The sequence below is a fragment of the Anopheles coluzzii genome, chromosome 2 (assembly GCF_943734685.1).
Source record: "Anopheles coluzzii chromosome 2, AcolN3, whole genome shotgun sequence".
Classification (NCBI taxonomy): domain Eukaryota; kingdom Metazoa; phylum Arthropoda; class Insecta; order Diptera; family Culicidae; genus Anopheles; species Anopheles coluzzii.
Genome location: NC_064670.1, coordinates 122516100 through 122538106, shown reverse-complemented (window position 1 = coordinate 122538106; position 22007 = coordinate 122516100). Strand labels below are relative to the sequence as shown.

The following is a 22007-nucleotide window of genomic DNA, read 5'->3' as shown; positions in this document are numbered from 1 at the left end:
CGCAGTTCGTTGCCGGATGATGGGTCTAATATCGTTCGTTCCAATTACTTTTGCCGATTAAACGATTAAGCTACTACCCTTCGTAAAACAGAGCACGATCGCTATAGCTCGAAACGCTCTTCAGCAGTAGCAGCATCGCAACACAAGCGATCGATTGAGTTAGAAATGTAATTAAACGTCCCAGAGTCGGGTGAGTTGAGCCATTTTTTAAGGGCGTCAAGAATTGTGACATCACACTCACCACGATCGCGCTACTTGCTGGAGAAGTGCAGCGTGCTGTCACTTAATATCGGGCCGCGATTAATCGCATCATAATCGCGCGCGCCCTTAATTCAATTAGTTCATCACGATCTTCAGCAGCAGCAGTAGTGGAGAGGCTACTGCAAGTGCTTTAGGCCTTTTTTCTTCCCTTTGCAAAGGGCTGAGAATGAATGGTGGTGTTACACTTTCCCTTTCCTCCAACGTGTGTTTGTTGTGCGCGATTCGATGTGTTTTAATGCAAGCGTTTAATTCGATCGTATCAACGTTTCAACACCCCGCGCACGTTACGTTGCTCTTCGTAAAAGGGGTTTGAGCAGTGAGAAAAGAAGCAGCGATCTCTGGTAGGCGATGCTGGGGTAAAAGGTTGCGCACGGGAAGGAGAGGAGAGGGGATGGAAGTAGGCAAAAAGAAATGCTGTGCCACTCAAACAGAATGCGCTCTAAATATGGTGATGAAAATTGAGCCATTCAATCGAGTTTTAGAACAACACACCCTACACGACCGGGCGAACGAGATATCATAAACCAGACGTTGTTGTTTGGGCCAGCAGCAATGGCAGCAAACGGGAATGATTTTTGAATCAAGTGATGACTCTTTGCCACTCTTTTCAGTGTGAACGGTTTTAATTAGTTCTGATCAATTATTGCGCTTAGGGACGAACAGGGTAGCCCTTTGGAAGCAGATGCCACACCACAAGAGATGGGGACGCGTGCGTTGACACCGCATAGAGCCGTAAAAGGGCATGGTGTATTTCAAAATTTGACACTAATTGCGCGATTCAATCAAGACGCATCAAGTGTTGAGGAAGGGCTATCGTAACGTACCAGAACATGAGAAATGTTCTTTGTGGTAAGCAAAGGGTACATCAAGTTGAATGTTACATTTTCTTTGAAAGACTAAAAGTCTGGTGTAATGATTCGTTACGTATAAAAAAATGAACACATCACAAGATATAAGCAACATTGCTGAAATTACATACAACGAATCGTCACTTGACAAAAAGAAGCTCTGGTTCCATCCAGGATCGAACTGGAGACCTTCTGCGTGTAAAGCAGACGTGATAACCGCTACACTATGGAACCGCTCATGCTCTCCCGACACTTACAACCGTTCAGTTTCGCCCGTGCCTCTTTCACGCGTACCTTTCCATCGAATTATCAGCTACACACAGAGACGACTTGCGCGAATCAACATCCTCCCAGGATGCCAGAGGCAAGTACACTCTTGTCCAAAATCTGGCGGCAAAGAAACAATCCGACTGATAGGGGATGGGCGCGCGGCCGTCACACGATTAAATCTGTTTCGGAAGCAACATCCAACCCCAGGGGTCAATGTCACATTCTGGGGGATAGGCGGGAACGTATTTCCCTGTAAAGGTTGACGTTAAAATAGGTCCCTAATAAACGGTTGAGTATGAAGATAGATCAGGACACATTTCAGCTACACGTTAGATCATTATTTATAAATGACTACGTACGATTTTGGAAAAAGATTGTTCGAATATGTGTGTGTTCCTCCACATCATCTTTCTATTGAGATTGTTGTTCTTTGGGCGAGATTTGATTTGTGTGTCGTCGTCGTCGTCGTGTTTGGCTGGAGGAATTCTTCTTCCAACGGTTCCGCCGTTCCGTTCAAGTAGAGTAGTTAACCGATGAGCTAATAATGCGCGCGCAAAATGATAACGCACGCGTTCGAACGCTGTTAGACGGGGTCTCTGTGTGTTTGTTTCCTTGCATATATTGCACGGTGTTGTTACCTCTTATCAGCGACTTTAGAGACATGTACACGCGTATTTAGACCACCGGGTTAATGTTAATCGGGTAACGTACGGAAAGATTGGTTTTAAAAAGGCTTGCGATTCCTATGTGTTTCTGAACAGCGTGAAGAGTTGGACGAGAACATGAAGAATACATCTACGTCACTGACAGAGAACACTTTCTAGGATGACTACTATTACAAAGGGTTCAATATCCCCATTAAACAGTTTCTCTGGTATTTGCCATCGCTCATACCGTTTGTCTTAAGTTGTGTGTGGACTTATGATTGTCCTTATTGGATTTAATTGAAATATGGCCAGAGTCCCAATACGAAACGCATCTGAATTTGTAATGTAACAGTAACGATCGCATTCGATCGTGTGTCACATTTTGATTCCCAGCATTCGCTACCACGAGAGGTTCCTGTTCATCGAGGTTCTCGGAGTCGTAGGGGAAAACAAGCGCGAGTATTAATTGCTGAGACTTCATCACTTGGGAGAGAAGAAGCGATGGCTAATGCAGCATAGCTCAGTACCATAGAGTTCTTGGTATGCTGGGCCCTTGCACGATTGAACAGCTCCGAGAGACATGAGAGCAATCTTTCGACTAGGGGTGGCTTCTGGAGTTCTCTGCAGCCTCCAGATTTGAAATCGCATCCCATGTGCCAATCACTTGCCGTCGGACTGTTCCCCGGAACGGTCGCATCTTGGGCCTGTCGGATTGTGTTGGGACCTTCTTCTTGGATGGTAGTGTCATACAGCCCGCGCTTCCGGTGGCAGATGGAATCAATCAGCCTTTGATCGGCCGCTGTCGCTGTGTGGAAAAAAAAACCGTCGGATGACTTTAGTCTGAAACGTGTAAAGTGAGAGAAGTAAAGGGCCCGCCGTGTGTGAACGCATCTAAAGTTACCTACACGTATTCTATTCGTGTTCCGTATTCTATTTCGTGAAGTGTTCAAGACGTTCTTCCTCGCTCGAGAGGTGAATTGATTGAAGTGGTGTTTGAAAATTTCTTTTCGGTGCCATTGCGTGCTGTTTTCAGTTGGAGTGTATATTGTTGAAGGTGTTGAAGTGAACGAACGACTTGTTAGTTAAATTAATTTCCTTTTCTAGAGATCCGTTCTCCTACACCGCTGTGTTACGCAACCGAGAAGAAGTGTTCATAACTAGTGTGAGAAAAAAGCGATGTTTTAACAAAAGTTCAGTGCAAATCTAATGTAAATTTACATTAAAACAACACATCCTGGAACGTGACGGAAGCAATAGAAATTAAGCTAATACTCACTGTGGTGACGGCATCAAATGGAGCGCCCTACGCGCTGGGCGCTAGTATTGTTTGCGCTTTGCGCAACAGCGGCACACTCGGCAGTTTTAACTTCTGTAAGTGTAATTAAAGCATACAATTTTATATATTGAACATTTCTGAAGTCCACCGCAACATTTTGGTTGAGGTTGGTTGGTTTATATAGGTAGTTGAATCGCCCTCCATCACAGCTGTTTCCGTGGTGTAGTGGTTATCACATCCGCCTAACACGCGGAAGGCCCCCGGTTCGATCCCGGGCGGAAACAGGAGAAACTTTTTTGTGGCCGCCACACTCGCCCTCGTAATAATTGTGTTTCAGTAATCGCGTTTGGCTGGCTGGTGGTTCCTTCCTAAATGGAAACATTTTCTTAGCAGTGTGATCTTTTTACGTACTTGTCCTACTTTCGACTGTTTTATAGCCCTAAATTAATCTTCGAGGCCTTGTCTTGCGTTTTGTTCGAACTGTGCGTTGTACAGTTGCGAAAAAACGAAGTAGCGTGTATTAGACGAATGTGTTCGGGTAGAATAAAAAAAAAGTGAGTTCCTGAACTGATAACACATAGACTGACTGATGCTCTACATTGTGGACATGTTGCAGAACACACTCCATAATACCAGACTGGTCCGCAATGAAATTGGTCGTCGATTGTAGTTGTAAGAGAGTCTAGGTTTGGAAAACATATTGATGGTCATTAGTTCTATAACGAGTTAATGGTGCATTCAGAAGCATATTTGTGTACAGGCGTACCCCGAGTTACGACCCTCTCGAGTTACGACGATTCGCAGATACGACGATTTTGATTTTGACAGTTAAAAGTAGTTATTGAGACAAAATTGATACATATTTTTGAATTTCTGTGCAGATAACCGATACAAACATATTTCCTCAGATTCCACAACTCCCCCATTTTGAATATCTATATTGTGTAAACGGCTTTTGGAGGAAAAATAATACATTATCGTATATTGTTTTAAATAAAATATACGATTTCATAGATTCCGATTCTTCAATTTCGGTTATAAACTTTATATTCACAGATATTCGACATACGACTATTTCGACTTACGCCTTGCTTTGGGACATTTTTTCGGTCCCAAATACAGTCGTATCTCGGGGGACACCTGTATAATAGTAATCTCTTAACGCATAGTTCATTCTTTCCTGCGCTAATAGTTCATTCTTTCCCAACTCTTCAGAACCCGTCCGAAGAACTCTCCAAATCAATCGATATAGACAACAGTCCCCTTTCTAGAGTGAAGAGGAATGGAAATATTCGAGGAAAGTACGTATCATTGGGAAACTAGTAAAGGTCTAATATCTAACTAATAACAAAAACACAATCGTAAAACTAGTTTCAGAGGCCAAACACAATCACAGTATCTTCATTTTGGCAATAGTCAAGATGGTAAAGCTGAAGCCGAGGCAACACAACATAGCTCCAGAGCGGTAGTTGGTAAGAGTGTTCCTTTGATTCCATAAAACAAATGTTGAACGAGTGAAACTGATTTGTTTGTTATTATGTAGTCGGTTCCAATGGTATGGGACAAGCGCAGAGCCAATCGCTTGGCGGTGATTGCAGCTCCTGCTATGGATCGGTTGATGGTGGAGGCAGCTACATCTATGGTATGAATGGCAACGCTGACAAAAGCCTATTGAACCTTACTGAAGATGTTGCGTTTTTCTCTTAGATAGCAGACCCGATCCGCTAAAAGTGCCGGTGGATAAGTTGCGTCTGCCAGATGCATACGAACCAGGAACCAACGGACATTCGATGAGACCAGGCGGTAGTGGTGGACTGGATGGCTATGGACGTCCAGGAGGTGCAGGAAGTTACGACGGTAGACCTGGCGGCAGTCCTGGCACTGGTGGAGCTGTATTGGATGCGTACGGACGACCAGTGGGCAGCTTTGACGCACACGGAAGACCTATTGGCGGTTCGGGTATGGGAGGCAATGGTGCGGGCAGTCATGGACGGCCAGGGCATGGTGGATCAGGATTTGACGCTCAAGGAAGGCCTATGGGATCCGATGTAGGAGGATATGGCAGGCCATCAGGAGGCCCTGGAACAGATGGATCTGGTGTTGATGCTCATGGAAGACCTATCGGGGGTCCTGGCACTGGTGGATCAGGCGTCGATGCTCATGGAAGGCCTATTGGAGGATCTGGTACAGGAGGACCAGGTTTTGATGCTCACGGAAGACCTATGGGAGGTCCTGGTACTGGAGGACTAGGTGTTGATGGTCATGGAAGGCCTGTTGGTGGTCCAGGAACAGGTGGACCAGGTGTCGATGCTCATGGACGACCGATTGGAGGATCTGGAACTGGAGGGCAAGCTGTTGATGCTCATGGTAGACCGATTGGCGGACCTGGAACAGGTGCATCTGGAGTTGATGCCCATGGAAGACCGATTGGAGGACCTGGTACAGGTGGATCTGGAGTTGATTCCCAAGGAAGACCGATTGGAGGACCTGGTACAGGTGGATCTGGTGTTGATGCGCATGGACGACCGATTGGAGGACCTGGAACAGGAGGATCTGGAGTTGATGCACATGGAAGACCGATTGGAGGTCCTGGAACGGGAAGGCCCGGTGTTGATGCTCATGGAAGACCGATTGGAGGACTTGGAACTGGAGGACAAACTGTCGATGCCCATGGAAGACCGATTGGGGGGCCTGGAACTGGAAGACCTGGAGTCGATACTCATGGACGACCGATTGGAGGACCTGGAACTGGAGGGCAAGCTGTTGATGCTCACGGAAGACCCATCGGAGGTCCTGGAACAGGAGGAGCAGGTACTGAGGGCCAAGGGAGACCAGTGGATGGTTCAGGAGCAGGAACAAATGGTCAAGGAAGACCATCTGGAGGTTTCGATACTCAAGGTAGGCCTGGAGGTCCTGGAACTGGAGGTGCACCTGTAGACGGTCACGGAAGACCTTCTGGAGGTTATGATACTCAAGGTCGGCCTGGGGGACCTGGAACTGGATTAGGAGGTGCACATGACGGTCTCGGAAGACCTACTGGAGGTCTTGACGCTTATGGAAGGCCTATCGGAGGACCGGCAACTGATGCTCAAGGAAGGCCTATCGGTGGTTATGATGCTCAAGGAAGGCCTGTCGGTGGTTATGATGGACAAGGAAGACCACTTGGCAGTGGCACCCCAGGGACAGGACTTGATGCATCTGCAAGACCAGTCGGTAGCCATGGTCCTCATCCTCATTTAGTAGGACCGCCACTTCCAGGAGGAGGCGCACATGGTGTCTATCACAACGCTCCGCATACTGTTACATTGCCCGGTCAGGATCACACCGTGGTCAATCCAACAGGTGGCTTAACGGTTTTAGTTGGTACGGGTCACTCAAAACAAACTGTGATTGGTTCTGATAGCAGACTAGATGGACACGGACCGGTGAAAATTATACCTGGACCACCGGACAGCCACGGACCTCCGAAGCAAACGGTGTACGCTCATCCAGGAGGATTAACTGTGCTGGTAGGAACGGGTGGTGCGCAACAAACCGTTCATCATCTTCCCGTTCATGGTGGACATCCTGGAGTAGGACCACAGACGGTGATTCATCCTGGATCGGTAGGCACTGGAGTATATCCAGGAAGTGGCGTTGGCCCTGTTGCTGGTCAGTATCCTGGTGGTACTGGGCAATATCCAGGCACTGCTGGTGGTCAATATCCAACAGGCCCAGCCGGTGGACCAGGTATGGGAACAACTACAGGAGCAGGAAGTGGAGTACAATACCCTGGAGGTGAGTGTATTACGTAAAGGACAAAAGCCTAAGTAATGTAATCAACATATTAAATAAACGAATTCATTTTCTTCAATAGGAGCCACGGGAGGCCGACATCCTGGAACGGTTGGAGGTATGGGAAGTGGTCAATATCCAGGAACAGGCATAGGTACAGGACAGCATCCTGGAGGCACAGGAACTGGCCAATACCCAGGGGAAGCCGGAGTTGGAACAGGGCAATATCCCGGTGGCACTAGTACAGGAGCTGGACAATACCCTGGAGGAACCGGTGTAGGCCAATATCCAGGTGGAACGGGTGTTGGAACTGGACAATATCCTGGAGGTGTTGGTTCAGGAACTGGACAGTATCCTGGAGGCGCTGGCACAGGAGCTGGACAATACCCTGGAGGCACTGGAACAGGTGCTGGTCAATACCCTGGAGGCACTGGAACAGGTGTTGGACAATACCCTGGAGGCACTGGCACAGGAACTGGACAGTATCCTGGAGGCGCTGGCACAGGAGCTGGACAGTATCCTGGAGGCACTGGAACAGGTGCTGGGCAGTATCCTGCAGGCGCTGGCACAGGAGCTGGACAGTATCCTGGAGGCACTGGAACAGGAGCTGGACAGTATCCTGGAGGAGCTGGCACTGGAGTTGGACAATATCCTGGAGGCGCTGGCACTGGCACTGGAACTGGACAGTATCCTGGAGGCACTGGCACAGGAGCTGGACAATACCCTGTAGGCACTGGAACAGGTGCTGGTCAATACCCTGGAAGCACTGGCACTGGAGTTGGACAATATCCTGGAGGCGCTGGCACTGGCACTGGAACTGGACAGTATCCTGGAGGCGCCGGCACAGGAGCTGGACAATACCCTGTAGGCACTGGAACAGGTGCTGGTCAATACCCTGCAGGCACTGGAACAGGTGTTGGACAATACCCTGGAGGCACTGGCACTGGAACTGGTCAATACCCTGGAGGCGCTGGCACAGGAACTGGACAGTATCCTGGAGGCACTGGAACAGGTGTTGGACAATACCCTGGAGGTTCTGGCACTGGAACTGGACAGTATCCTGGAGGCACTGGAACAGGAGCTGGACAATATCCTGGAGGAGCTGGCACTGGAGTTGGACAATATCCTGGAGGCGCTGGCACTGGCACTGGAACCGGACAGTATCCTGGAGGAGCTGGCACTGGAACTGGACAGTACCCTGGAGGCGCTGGCACAGGAGCTGGACAATACCCTGGAGGCACTGGCACTGGAACTGGACAATATCCTGCAGGCACTGGCACAGGAACTGGACAATACCCAGGAGGACCCGGTGTTGGCCAATACCCAGGAGGAACGGGTGTAGGAACTGGACGATATCCTGGTGGTACTGGTTCAGGAACTGGATTATTCCCTGGGGGTACAGGAGCTGGACAATATCCAGGAGGGACCGGAGTAGGAACTGGACAATATCCTGGTGGTGCTGGGCAATACCCTGGAGGCGCTGGCACAGGAACTGGTTTATATCCTGGAGGTACTGGTGCAGGAGCTGGACAGTATCCAGGAGGAACCGGAGTAGGAACTGGTTTATATCCTGGAGGTACTGGTGCAGGTGCTGGACAATATCCTGGTGGAACTGGACAATATCCAGGAGCTACTGGAACGGGCACTGGACAATACCCAGGAGGAGTTGGAAGTGGTACTTATCCAACTGGTGGATCTGGACAGTATCCAGGAGGTGCTGGTGTTGGAACAGGCACGGGTACTGGTGGCGTTGGTTACTATCCATCAGGAACGGGAACTGCACAGCAATACCCCGGTGGAGGATCATCAATTGATCAATATCCAACAGCTGTAGATCAGGGAGTCGGAGGAGGCAGTTTACCTCCACAGCCCATACAACTACCGGAAGAGGAAGACGATTCATTCTCTCAAGCCGAATCGTCGGTAAAGAACGGCGAAGTGATGGCTTCTGCCCAAGGCCGTAAGAATGGAGGCACTGCACAAACGCAGGTTTCCGGTACCTACACTGGCACGGGATCGTTCAGTGCCAGCGCTCAAACAAGCGACAAGGATCGTGCGGCACAGGCGCAAGTGTCTGGTGGAAAGGAAGGCGCCCTAAGCTCTGCTCAAGGTACGGGCGGTGTTGGCAAATCGCAATCGTTGGTGCAGGTTGATTCGAAGACGGGAGGCACCTCCGCTACGTCCCAGAGCGGTGGCTTAGGCCACGAAAGTCAATCCGAGGTGGTGGCTAATGAGAAGGGCGGTTTGGCCGATGCACAATCGAGTGGGCCGGGGCAAACTTCGTCGCAGGCGCAGATTGGTTTCCGTCCGCAAGGCGAAGGTACGGTTGATCAGCAAAATATCTTCAACGGCGGAGGACAAGCGTCTGCCCAGTCGGGTGCTCACACTGGCCAGAGTCAGTCGCAAATTAGTGGCAATTTCAAGTGAGTATTTGTAGACAAGCTTATGGAAAATCCAAGTATTTATATTATTAATTTTGCTTGACCCATGAAACAGGTTCGGCATTGCGTATCACGGTGCAGCACAGGCGGCGTCGGGAACGAAGGAACAGGTGGACACTTATCGGGCAAAGAGCAAACCTCTATTCCAATCGATTGGACTGTTTGGAAAGTCTACGGGGTAATGGTCGATACTTTTGCTGATTGTCTACATGAGACGCACGTTAAAGGAACTCTTTATAATATTCGTCTTTCTACTTTTTTCCAATTCTTAAACTTCTTCTAGTACCACGGTTCGTAAGGAATCGGTTGACACCAACGGCATGAGGACACGAACATCCCAGCAAAGCTTAGGTAAGTTTTTCAACTGTTTATCTAAGACTTGACCATTCCATTAATGACTTACTCCTTGCGCAGTGAACTTCATCAGCACTACACTGCCGCCGCTAGGCGAAGAGGAAGAATACGAAGATGTTGACGACGAGGAGGAAGAGTACGAGGATGAGTACGAAACGCCCTCGAAGATCACGCGCAGTGGCGACAAGTCTACGACCGACGCAAACTCCTCCATCAAAACGACTCCCGTAGCGTACGTGGTCACCGAACCGCCAACCGTAACGGTGCGCACGAGCGGAAATGGGCGCGTGTTCACCCAGGGTGGACCGACGCAAAAGCAGACCGCGTTCGTACCGCACGGTGACAACTTCCGGCTAGTGCAAACACAGAACGGACGCTCGACCGTACACGCCGTAACGACCGAGCGAACGCAGCAAACCGTAGTGAACGCAGCCTCCAGCACCACGCCCAAGTACACTACGCGCTACCTGCCCACGAAGAAGGACAGCCCAACAACTGCGACGACGACGACGACGACGACTGCCGACGAGATGGAGGAAGGCCCGGAACCGGAAGCCGGATCGGCGCAAAAGACCGGCCATCCGGACAGCTACATTTCGGTAACGAAGCAGGTGACGGGCATCGACGAGAAGAGCAAGGTGCCGGCCATACCGGGCAAGAACTACGAGTCGACGTACTACACCAAATCGTCCACCTGCGGGTACTTCACCTTCTCCTGCAACATCGTGTACGGTGAGAACGGGCGAAGTAAAATCTGTCGACCCAAACCACCAGCCAATGGCAAATGCTGAGAGGGAGAGAGGGAGGGGTTAGATGTTTGGGCCTAAATGCGACACTGCCAGTGAAACTCCCACCCCGTTGCACAACACAATCGCACAGCGGGGGCAGGGAGAGTTATTTCTTAATGTAACCGGCCCCGCACAAGGGGTTCGCACAGGAGTGGGCTACTTTCAAGCCTTACAATTACTTACAAACAATCAAATATATACACCCTTTTCGGAGATAATGCAACCTCTGATTGCCCAGCACCAATTAATTGTAACTGTTTTGTTTAAGCGACACTCACGAATGGAGTAAATAAATAGGATTATTTGACACTATGTGTCGTATGTTTGTGTGTGTCTACTGCCGCCGTTCGGATGTTAACTTGTCGTGGCTGACTCTGCAGTTGCATGTATAAGGAGTTTTGTATTTGTAAGAGTACGATAAACTATAGCTACTAAACACGCCAACACTCTAACGCTCTAAAACAATACGCCAAGAAGATATGCTATTTGTAATAATCTCTGTTCAGCACTATCGCTCTTATCTTATTTTACTATCGAAATTTTGAATCAAAATTAATAATTCAAGACCAAGACGAGAAGATATTATTTGTTAAATTTGAATATTTTTGGTACCAAAATAATTTAAAAAACCTTTCCAAACACGAAAACGAGAATGATCTGTGAGCTAACTGCGTATTGGCAATACTTTTCTGTTCCAAGGGATATAAATAAGCTATGATCTGTAGCTCGCTAAAACTGGGGACGAGCTGTTGTACTATATGTTTTGTTGGAGAATTTACACCATATTGCTGGGTAGTAAGGAAATAGAAAACCGAAGTAAATTTTGATGAGGAATCTTCGTTTGCGTGATTAATACTTGTTTCGTTATCGCTACCGCATAAGTACTGAGGTCTCTGCTACAGTATCTGAGAGTATTACCAGTTTACGACTAAACCTAAGTGTCGTTCGCATCTGCTTAATTGGGTTTTCATTTAGAGAGCATACCAGTAGTGGTTGATGTATGTAAGACTTCTTGGGTAATACAATGGCCCAAGTGGCAATAATGTTGGGACGATTATATCCTGTACCATTGTGTCGTTCTTGCCTGAGAGTATGTGTGTCGTTGTATTCCCACCGGTCCTCCAGTCCAGTCAAGTTGCTTAACAAATCATTCATTATCGCTATTATCTTCGTTGGCCGAAAGGAGACTGGTCGAGCCGTGCGAGCTACGGAGTCTGTTGGGAGGGTGAGACAACGGTAACGCGCTTATTAGTATGTCAGCTAGTTCCGACACGTCGGTCGCTTCGAGGATAACCAAACAACAAACTACATATTATGGAACAAAACCGGCATGCAGAAGTATCCCAACGCCTAAGCATGCACAACACTACAACACGGCAGCTTCACAACCGCAAACTGCACACGCACATTCAAAAAACCAACGGAAGCCCCGGGCGTGCCAGAGGGCGTTTTTGCTAACGGGCGAGCGGACGACGGGCGGTACTCACTTCATCGTCTTCCGATACCTTTAACCCATCCAGATTGACATCGTTCATCTTGCCAATGTTGATCGGTTTGTGGGGCTGTTGCTGTCCCATACTTCCCCTCGGTGGAGGACAGTTTGCACTCGGCGACTGATCGTACGCTCCCGGGCTAACGTCAAACAGCTGTATCGTTTCGTTGATGTGGCTCTGAATCTTCGTCGGTGGCATATCATCTGCTGCATGCTGAGCTGCCCGACCATTGCCACCACCGCTGGGGAATACATTCGGCTCGTAGTACGACGAAACCGGTCCACCGGAGCCGGAGGAAGTGTTTCGTTTCGGTATGGCCGATCCACCGGCAGCGTTGTGCTGCTTGGAGGATGGCTGACCATTACCACCGGAGGATGCGCGCGTCTTGTGGCCGCCGGGATTGCTGGCGGCTGCCGCCGCACGCGTTATATTGTCGAACTTTTGCTTGGCACGTTCGAACTCGTACTTGTTGTTGTTGAGCGACGGGGGCGATGGTGCATCGTGATCGATGTAGCTCGGTTTGGCATCGTAATAGGAGCCGGATGAGAGTGGGATGTACGATGGGGGTTGCTGTGGGTTAACGCTGGACGAAAGGGACGCTGGTTGCTCGCGTACGGGTAGGCCGGACGATTTCGATGGGCCACCACCACCACCGACGGCTCCAGCGCGATCACGATCGCTAAACTGTCGTGACGCTGAATTGTCAAACAGTTGCTTCAGATCGTTAATGTTTGGTTTGTAGCTCACGTTGGCGGTGTAGTTTGAGCGGTTGGTGGCCTTATAGTTGCCCACCTCGTGCTGCTTGGGACTGCCACTGCGCGTTTTGCAATGGTGTTAGTAGCCGCCGAAAGTAGTGGGGTTAGTAAGGCAGCGATGAGCGCATCGTTGTTAGTACGGTTTAAAGGTTTAAAGCAGATGTTGAGTAGTACCAGTGGAATCAGAGGTTGTTAATAGTACACCAGGCACCAGGACCAATCGGGTAGAAAACAGAAGGGAAAAGAAAAACAAGAACACAATTGTACAGAAAATAGGTGGAAAGAAATGAAATTTCGTACTGTCATTGGAAGGGGACTCAATTGGGGAGACAGATAAGCATTGTTAGTATCGCTTGCTTCGTGTTTCAGGGCCACAAAATAGGAAGAAATCAATCAACAACCCATGTACAAACCGCAATTCTGCCACAGTGTGTTAACCAGAGGGTGGGAGGGCGTGTCTATCTGTTTGTCTAACTGTCTAAGCGCTGTGCCAGCTCACTAATGCAGTGCAGAGAAGGAGTCGGAAAAAGTTACGGGCCACTCTTCAAGCAATGCTGTGCGGCAAAGTGTGTGCGCCGCGTGTCTTACCTCGTCTGAAGATGCTGTATCTGCACCTGCAAACCTTCAGTCTGTCCGCTCAGTTCCTCGTTGGTGCGCTGCAGCCGACGCACGTGATTGCAGGCGGCATCGAGCTCATCCTCCGCGGAGGCCAGCTCGTGCTTTAGCTCTTCCACACGCGATCGCAACCGTTTGACCTCCGTTTCGTACTGCTCCGCACGGCGTACCGCGTGACCGAGCTCGGTGTTTGCCTCCGACAGCATCTTTTTCATTTTGCTGTGTGAATGACGAATGTCACTAAGCTCCTGAAAAGCAAGAAAAGATTTTGTTAAACGCGTCGCTCTTTCTCGAAAGGAGTCCTCCACTTTACCTTATTTTTTTCGAGCAGTTCCTGCTGCAGGGAGCGAAGCTCCACGTCACTGTTCACCAGCGGACGTCCCTTGCGCTCCAACCGTTCCTGCAAATCTTGGCACTCCGCCCGCAGCTTCTTCGTTTCCCGCTCCATGTTGAGCTTTTCCGTCTCGAGCCGCTCCCGTTTGCCCCACTCGGCCGCATTTTCCGCCTGCAGTCGCTCCAGCTCGGTTCGCAGCTCGCACAGCCGTCTTTCCAGCGTTTCCCGTGCGATACTCTCTTCCTGCAGCGAGTTGTGCGTGATGCGCATCTCCACCCGGTGCTGCTCCTGGAGCGTCAGCAGCTCGCGCACGGCATCCTGTTTCGCTGCCCGCAGCTCCTCACACTTGTCGCGTAGCTCCTGCATGTCCTGGCGCGTCTTTTCCAGATTGCGATGCACGGCATTTTTCTCCTCCCGCTCGATCTGAATCGTTTTCTGTGCATCGTCCAGCCGCAGCTGCAGCATAGTGATCTTCTGCAGCAGATAGTCCTCGTCGTAGTCGTCCTTCGAAAGCTGCTGGATGAGCCGGCGCTCTTCCGCCATCTGTTCGCTCTTGTCCTTAAACTCTACGGAATGTTTCGGCATGGCGCCACCCTGCAGGATGTACTCCTCGATGTCGAGATCGGCGTTCGCGCTGGCGGCCCCCGGCACACCGGCACCGTCGTCCGGTAGGTTCGGCAGCTTCGTCACCAAACCATCCTCGCTGTTGACGTTCTTCAGCCCGTCGGACGAGATGTCTGGCGAACAGTTGTTGTCACCGCGCCCATCACGGTCCGGTTCGTCCGCTGCGTCCAGGGAGGCTTTGTTGAACCGGCCCGCATGCTTCATCATGAGCGTGTGCACCTTTTCCATCTCCTTCTTGAGCTGTGTGATTTGCATTTCCAGCTCGCACTTTTCCCGCTTGTACGAGTTGGACTCTTTGATGGCCGCCTCCAGATTGCTGCGCAGCTGTTTCGCCTCATCGCGGGCCTTGTTGCGTTCGGTTCGTACCTGTAAAGTGGAGAAAGGACAAAGACAATTAGTTATGACAAAACAACAATTAGACGAGCATGCAAATGTACCACCATCAACGATAAAACACGGGAAGTGTCCTTCTCGAGCTCTTCGAGCATTTCTGAAAAACAGGACTGCATTTTGCTCAACTACTGCAACGCTTAACTAGCACCGAATTGAGTTAATGTTGCCTCTACTCTGAACCACTTCCCATAGCCTACTGTTATGCACTAACGGTTGGTAGCATTCAACATGATGCTACATTCCGATAGCGACGACTGCTCGGGGCAAACACGGCCAGCCATGGGAAGACAGTTAGCGGTGCGGGGCGAGAGAGGACAGGGAATATTCCGTTAACGAGCAAAAGTCGCGGCATTCGAGGTAACAATATTGATTTAATATTTTCCTATTCGCTTCCCAGGCCCAAAACAACGACACACACCCGCAACGTGAATCGTCGTGTGCGCGATGGACTTGTGTTGTGTTTTGTTCCGCAAAGGGACCCCGCCGACAGGACCTACCTTACTCCACTTTTCGCGCCAGTTGGCTGTACAGTCGGACCACCATTTCATCGTTTTCTCCATCTGGGCGGCCCGTGCGCGTGCTTCCTCCAGCTCGCGCTGGCGCTGAGACTGCAAAAAAGAAGATGAATTCGGTTTATTTGTATTATTCGATGAGCTAATTACGATTTTTATTTCTTTTAGAAAATATTGGATTTGTTACATGCTAGACATTCTGTCAATAAATCTCTAAATATGGGAATTTTGAGCAGAAATGCATTCATGACGCCAGACAGCTGTACAAACAGGGCGCAACAAGCTGCAGCAATGAATACGTTGCAGCAATAAATAAAAAAGATTTTAAACAAAATACAGACATTACAACGTACAGTCGTAAAAATAAGTCGTTTTGTTTAGTAAAACGTGTCCGGAACGAGAGTACGAACGGGAGCAGATCTACATGCCGGTAAAAATCCCCGAACCGAAACCGTCAAGAAAATCCCCGAGCGCAACCCCTACAGACAGATAGGGGGGGGGGGGGGGGGGGGGAGCTGCTGGGCTTGGTTGCTTCTTCGCCTTTGCTTCTGTTTCTGGGTTTCCGGTATGTGTGTGTGTGTTCGGACACATTGGGACTGTAGCTTTGCTAAACTTTGGTCAAACAAACTTTGAATACCAACGACAAGCTGTGCAAAGAGAAGTGTGGCGCAAGTTGCACGGGTAAAATAGTATGAATAATTAACGTGTAATTGATGACAGTTTGGTTAGAGCATTTCGACAAACTGATACAACGGGAAGATCATTTTGTAATAATTTACTAAAAATTCAACTACACTTTTATCAAACTTTCATACTCTGTGGCATAATATACTAAAGAATTGCAATGTAAACGATCGTAATTGGAAGGCTTGTAGACATGCAACATAGCATCCCGAGATAAGAACAAACCCACTGTACGAGACAGATACTACTTCCTACGCACACATGGCCACACCATTGTAACCTTCTTATCAAAAGGAAGGAAAAACATTTGATAGTAGAAGACGTTGAGTCTAAAATTATGCCCACCAACACTGGCTCATAGTGGCATCGGCATCGGTATAAAACCCGGCAACGTTTCATTCACAGGAATCATTCCCAGTTCTAGTTGTTCACTCAGAGATACGTACGCCAAAGCGAATCTTCGATGATGAAAGTGTTTTCCACAGTTTTGCTCGCCATCATCGCGTGTTGTGCCGTGACCGAAGCTAAAACGTTCGGCAAATGTGAACTGGCAAAGGCGCTGGCCAACAATGGCATCGCGAAAGCATCGTTGCCGGATTGTAAGTGACGCCCCAGTGCTGGGTGGTTGTAGCAGCGTTAACTCTTGACTCATTCTTCACTCTTCAGGGGTCTGTCTGGTGCAGAACGAGAGTGCGTTCAGCACATCGGCGACAAACAAGAACAAGAACGGTTCGACCGATTACGGCATCTTCCAGATCAACAACAAGTACTGGTGCGATTCAGGCTACGGTTCAAACGACTGCAAGATCGCGTGCAAAAGTAAGTGTATCCTGGCGGGACCAGGGGTGTCATAGCAACCCTCACGCTCACTGTGTTTGTGCACATGTTTTCTGCAGATTTACTAAACGACGATATTACGGATGACATCAAGTGTGCCAAGCTGATCCACAAACGTCATGGATTTAACGCCTGGTACGGCTGGAAGAACCACTGTAATGGCAAGAAGCTGCCGAATGTTAGCTCCTGTTTTTAAGGACGCTTTTGTTTCAGTATTTTAAAATGTAGTAATAAAGGAAAGCCATTAGTTGAGTAAATAAGATAACTACCAAGATGTACAACAACTCGAATTCAGTCTTATGCTTGAGAAAGAAACGCCTCAACTAACTTCGGATTGGTGTTCCTTTTGCGAGATCTAGATTCGGAGATTATATTGAGGTCTTGAGAGAGCGTATCTTCACACTTGTGTAAACTACATTTCGTTTGTGTGTGTTTTTTTTTCTTCCAAGCACAAGCAAATGAAGAAGGAATATTAGACTGTTTTAGTCCATCAGACCAGTACTGTTCTGCCACGTGTGACCCAATATATGGTAACCGTTTTGCATTTGCCAAACTGTGCAGAAACCTCCGACCGGAGAGTACACAGTGGCTCTTGCATACAAAATTAGACATTTACGAAAAAGATTTCAACAAGGGCAGTCCTTTGGGGCGTATTTTTGGGGCCAAAATGAAACTGTTTTTCGTATCAGCCTTACTGCTGGCCGTTCTGGGCACGTGCAGTGGCAAAATTTACAACCGCTGTGAGCTGGCAAGGCTTATGGCAGCGAATAGATTTCCCAAGGAGCAGCTACCGGACTGTAAGTGCAATGGTTACGAGTTGGTATTGTGTATCGGTAACTTCTTGTATTCTTCCAGGGCTGTGTCTTGTAGAGTACGAGAGTGGATTCAACACGACCGCGGTCAGATCAGCTAAAAAGAATCGCTCCAAGTATTATGGACTGTTTCAGCTTCAAAGCGCGTATCATTGCAACGAATGGATCGCTGGAAATGAGTGCCATTTGAAATGCTCAAGTAAGATGAATGATCACCGCGAAACCTGTAGCTACTGATGAACTTCCTACCTAACTAACGATCTTTTCATCTGCAGGTCTGGTTAATGACGATATTTCGGATGATATGCGATGTGCGAGGAGTATCTACCGCCGTAGCTTTTTCAATTCCTGGGAAGGATGGAGGAATAACTGCCAAGGAAAGCAATTGCCTGGCGTAGCCGAATGCTTTGCAACTGGAAAATGATCAGAAATATCATTAAACAATGTTCTGCGAATAAAAACGCGACAATTTGAAACAGAATGCATCCAATGCAGACCTTTTTTATAGTCTCCTAACCAATAGAAAACCAAGATTCGTTTTGAAAGGTTTGGGGAATTCTTTAGAGGTCGTTTAGTGTGTACGTACACATCTGTGCAAACTATGCCTCCCACGTCTAGCCACAGGAAGTAACGAAATGAAACACACAACCCAAACATTTCGTGTCTAAACCGATGACGATTACACTTCCTCAACGAAAGCTTAGGTGGAAAAATCTCGGATCCCCTTCCCATATTTCGTTTCGAAGATGGACAATATTTGCTAAATTCGTACGGAAACACAGCCAATGGGTAAACACAGCCCCCGGTAGTAAACACAGATCCACACAATCGTACGATTTAGCAGAAGTTGGTGTAAAATGTGGGATATAAAATGCGACATTCTGGAGGAATATTTCAGCAAGCGCAGTGCTATCGATCAAGATGAAACTGTTTTTCGTGACAATCCTGCTGGCCGTTCTGGGCACAACCTATGGGAAAGTTTTCAACAAATGTGAGCTGGTTCGGCTGTTAGCAGCGAATGGATTCCCTAGAAGTCAGCTACCGGACTGTAAGTAAAAATATTAAAATTATTATCTTTGTCTCTGCTAACGAACCCCTCTCTCCACAGGGATCTGCTTGATTCAGAACGAAAGCCGATACGATACGAGTGCATTGAACACAAAAAATAGGGACGGTTCCAAGGATTATGGCATTTTCCAGATCAACAACTACTACTGGTGCGCTGAGGGCAAAGTTGGAGCCAACGAATGCAAGCTGCAATGCTCGAGTAAGTCCGATTGCCGTCACTTCAGATACAGCTTCTTAAACAGGACAATGGATTGATGGAATTGTTCTTTCTACCACCAATTTTACCAACAGGTCTGCGTGATGACGACATCGGGGATGATATGAGGTGCGCTCTGTTTATCTACCGGCGCCACCAGTTCAATGCCTGGAACGCATGGAAGGACAAATGCCGCGGAAAGCCGAAGCCTTCCGTGGACGAATGTTTTGCAGCGGGAAAATGAGTGTAGCAATGGTTTTAAAATAAATTTCCGGCAGTGTGAGATATAACATACTTCGGTACCAGATTGGAGGTGCAATACATATCACTCTTATCTAAATATCTGTTATCATTTTTAATTTGAGCGATCGATATTGGAAGATCGTTTGGAGGTCGATTGGAGTATTACACACTTGTGTAAATAAGCGTAAGGAAGATGGCAATACGTAAAGCGGAAAATATTTGCCAAACCTTCTATAGGTCGACAACATCAGTGAGCAAACGCGGGCAATGAAACAGATCTTGCGTGATGCGGAATTTGGGGGTATAAAATGAAAAATGTTGAAGGAAGGTATTAGAAGAGTTTCAAAATTACATAAATCCACATGGAACTGTATTTTGTGGCAGTCTGGCTGACAGTTTTGAGAACAAATAGTTGAAAACTTTGCACCAAATTTGATCTGGTAAGGTTCATAATGGCGGCTATGAAAGGCGAGAATAAGCGAATTGTAATAGTTTAACTATAACAAACTTCATTTCATTCGGCGGAGAGGGTTCATTCATTCACTTGTTGGCATAAAACAGTCAATGTTTTCATAACAATACAGGAATTCCCAACTATACAACTTTCCAAAGGAATTCCCAATGGATGTTTGATTACAGCATAATGCAGCTGTGAGGTTGGGCATGATAAGCCTACCGAAGTTTGCTATCAATACATACACAAACTCAGCAAAATCTCTGCAGTTTAGTTATGTTACAAAGTGAGTAATGAATATGAATTATGTTTACACGAGAGAAGTATAGTTGCAGTAAGGAAAGTGATATAAAAACTGGAGCTACCATCAGAAAGCAAATCAGTTTTGTGTTGCAGTTCTTCAGCAAGTGTTTTACAATGAAGTTTGCTTTCGCAGTTTTGATCGCCATCGCTGCGAGCTGTTCCGTTGGTGAGGCTAAAACGTTTACCAAGTGTGAGCTGGTCAAAGCGATGTATAACAGGGGTATTTCGAAGAAATTGTTGCCGGATTGTAAGTGTATAGAGCTGGCTTGTAGATGATTTTGTTCCTTCTCCTACAATGATGTGATTAATCCACCCTCAAAAGGGGCCTGTCTCGTGCAGTGGGAAAGCTCATACAGTACCACGGCGACTCACAAAAACACCGACGGTTCGACCGACTATGGCATCTTTCAGATCAATAACGCATACTGGTGTGACTCACACTACGGATCCAATTTGTGCAATATACCGTGCCAAAGTAAGTTCGATTGGTCCATCCGCGCGCCGGTGTGGCAAAAATGATCTCTTGATGAATGTTTGTTGCAGATCTGCTGACCGACGATATCTCAGAAGACATTAAGTGTGCCAAGATGGTTTACAGCCACCATGGATTCAACGCCTGGTACGGGTGGGTGGACCACTGCAGAGGAAAAGCATTGCCCGACATCCGCGAGTGCTTCTAGTGCGCGTTCTTGTGTGCCCTACTCGGTACAAGTGCATTGCTGTAGCCTGTCGTCATCGGTTGTTGTAAAACCATGCGGCAATGACCAGCCATCACATTGAGCGATATATTCTTAGCTACACCCCCGGTTGGAAATAATAACAATTTGCGCAACTCGTACATTGGTGAGCGTTTCACATCGTTTCTTATGAAAGAACAGCTTCTTTGACCAACGTGCCCGGTCAGTAGAGGGTGTCAGTGTCGCTTTTATCGCAAGCAGACAAATGTTCGACTGGTTGATGAAAATTCTTCAACTGCACTGTGCAACGGACAAAAGCAGAACACCGTCCCAAGCAGTGGGACCTCTTCCATCGTGCCATTAGCGATCCGGAAAAGTACGAAAGAAAAGGGTAAGTGTGTGTAATGCGTTCAAGTGTTCACTTACCTCCCGCGCCTCCCACTCGGTGTCAACAAACTTGGCTGACATGCTGCTGACCTCGACATTGCCACTGGGAGGATGCCGTCTCGGTGCACTCTGCGACATTTGGATCGGGAAGGGAAGCCGGGAATTGTTTCACAAACTCAGGTTGCGTGTGTGTGTGTTGTAGATTGGCCAAAATTGGAGCTGCTAACGGGGATTTCCAATATTCCAGCCAGCACACAAGTACCGTTTCGGTGTTCAGCGGAAATTTGTGCACGATTGGCACACACACACGGCTGTTGTTGTTGTTGTATCGGGCGAAGGGCTTTCGTGTTTTTTGATGGAGGACACGATCTTTACAACGCACTTTGAGATATCATCGCCGAATGCTTTAGCGAAACTGTTTCGTCTCGATTTGGGACATTTTAATTGAATTATACATGATTTTGCACCGAAAAACAACACAATCGATACGAGCGGTCTGCCATTTTTTTGGGCGATGAAAAATCCGTTTGACAGATGATGACAACAAGCAAACGAAAACAAAAAAAATGAAAAAAATGAAGGTGTGTTTTGATTGTTTGATTGAGTACTGGAAAGGTTGAACATATTTTGTAAACAAACGGAGAAATGATTAGAAAACGGCAACAACTCACAAAAAAAAATTTTTTTGTATTTTTTGCCGTCAGAATATGAAAAAGATGTTAAATTATGATCTAGAAAACAATTTCTGCGTCAATTTGTATGCCGTCATAATGCCGAGTAGAGTTCGCTTGTCAATTCGTGTGTGGTGAACCAGCCTGGCTTTCAAAAGGCTTTCATGAAGAAGGGGGAAAAGAGACAGCTATCTTCCTAGTGGACATTGCTGTTTAGCTCAAGCCCGAATCGCCTACGCGTGAGCAGGATAGCGAATGCAATGTTGGAAAAGAAAGGCCCCGAAGGAAAC

At 47.9% G+C, this 22007-nt stretch overlaps 6 protein-coding genes and 2 non-coding genes across 27 annotated transcripts in view; 5 read left to right on the top strand and 3 right to left on the bottom strand.

Moving 5' to 3' along the window:
* The window catches only part of LOC120951178 (clavesin-1-like), a 194449-nt gene that overhangs the window by 28793 nt on the left and 143649 nt on the right, over positions 1 to 22007 (bottom strand). The window lies entirely within an intron of this gene.
* On the bottom strand, positions 1271 to 1343 carry Trnav-uac (transfer RNA valine (anticodon UAC)). Its single transcript has one exon. It is a non-coding gene; the product is annotated as a tRNA-Val (tRNA).
* LOC120947781 (fibroin heavy chain) lies at positions 2665 to 10971 on the top strand. Of its 15 annotated transcripts, none has more exons than XM_049605432.1 (13): positions 2665 to 3397; positions 4518 to 4603; positions 4674 to 4774; positions 4846 to 4944; positions 5010 to 7079; positions 7159 to 7482; positions 7549 to 7614; positions 7648 to 7989; positions 8293 to 8532; positions 8587 to 9499; positions 9573 to 9695; positions 9801 to 9868; positions 9932 to 10971. In XM_049605432.1, exons 1-13 carry the CDS (start codon positions 3320 to 3322, stop codon positions 10660 to 10662), a joined length of 5241 nt encoding a protein of 1746 aa, XP_049461389.1. In that variant the 5' UTR covers positions 2665 to 3319; the 3' UTR covers positions 10663 to 10971. The 15 variants fall into 15 exon arrangements, with proteins under 15 accessions (XP_049461389.1, XP_049461388.1, XP_049461393.1 ...); XM_049605431.1 differs by having other exon boundaries at positions 7159 to 7515; positions 7582 to 7614; XM_049605436.1 differs by having other exon boundaries at positions 7159 to 7614; positions 7648 to 7773; positions 7912 to 7989.
* Trnav-aac (transfer RNA valine (anticodon AAC)) lies at positions 3514 to 3586 on the top strand. Its single transcript has one exon. It is a non-coding gene; the product is annotated as a tRNA-Val (tRNA).
* On the bottom strand, positions 11040 to 21570 carry LOC120947782 (coiled-coil domain-containing protein 102A). 4 transcript variants are annotated; one of them, XM_049605459.1, is made up of 6 exons: positions 21086 to 21570; positions 15371 to 15481; positions 13836 to 14846; positions 13496 to 13770; positions 12147 to 12966; positions 11040 to 11873 (listed from the first exon to the last, which is right to left on the bottom strand). In XM_049605459.1, the coding sequence occupies exons 1-6, from the start codon at positions 21182 to 21184 to the stop codon at positions 11865 to 11867; spliced, it is 2325 nt and encodes a 774-aa protein (XP_049461416.1). In that variant the 5' UTR covers positions 21185 to 21570; the 3' UTR covers positions 11040 to 11864. The 4 variants fall into 4 exon arrangements, with proteins under 4 accessions (XP_049461416.1, XP_049461415.1, XP_040219418.2 ...); XM_049605458.1 differs by having other exon boundaries at positions 11040 to 12966; XM_040363484.2 differs by lacking the exon at positions 12147 to 12966.
* Positions 16466 to 17171, top strand: LOC120947786 (lysozyme c-1). Its single transcript, XM_040363488.2, has 3 exons — positions 16466 to 16668; positions 16736 to 16888; positions 16966 to 17171. The coding sequence occupies exons 1-3, from the start codon at positions 16533 to 16535 to the stop codon at positions 17100 to 17102; spliced, it is 426 nt and encodes a 141-aa protein (XP_040219422.2). The 5' UTR covers positions 16466 to 16532; the 3' UTR covers positions 17103 to 17171.
* Positions 17424 to 19272, top strand: LOC120947785 (lysozyme c-1-like). 3 transcript variants are annotated; one of them, XM_040363487.2, is made up of 3 exons: positions 17424 to 17703; positions 17762 to 17917; positions 17994 to 18199. In XM_040363487.2, exons 1-3 carry the CDS (start codon positions 17574 to 17576, stop codon positions 18140 to 18142), a joined length of 435 nt encoding a protein of 144 aa, XP_040219421.2. In that variant the 5' UTR covers positions 17424 to 17573; the 3' UTR covers positions 18143 to 18199. The 3 variants fall into 3 exon arrangements, with proteins under 3 accessions (XP_040219421.2, XP_049461420.1, XP_040219420.2); XM_049605463.1 differs by lacking the exons at positions 17762 to 17917; positions 17994 to 18199 and adding exons at positions 18827 to 18985; positions 19078 to 19272 and having other exon boundaries at positions 17556 to 17703; XM_040363486.2 differs by lacking the exons at positions 17424 to 17703; positions 17762 to 17917; positions 17994 to 18199 and adding exons at positions 18601 to 18766; positions 18827 to 18985; positions 19078 to 19272.
* Positions 19971 to 21032, top strand: LOC120947783 (lysozyme c-1-like). Its single transcript, XM_040363485.2, has 3 exons — positions 19971 to 20229; positions 20305 to 20457; positions 20526 to 21032. Exons 1-3 carry the CDS (start codon positions 19986 to 19988, stop codon positions 20660 to 20662), a joined length of 534 nt encoding a protein of 177 aa, XP_040219419.2. The 5' UTR covers positions 19971 to 19985; the 3' UTR covers positions 20663 to 21032.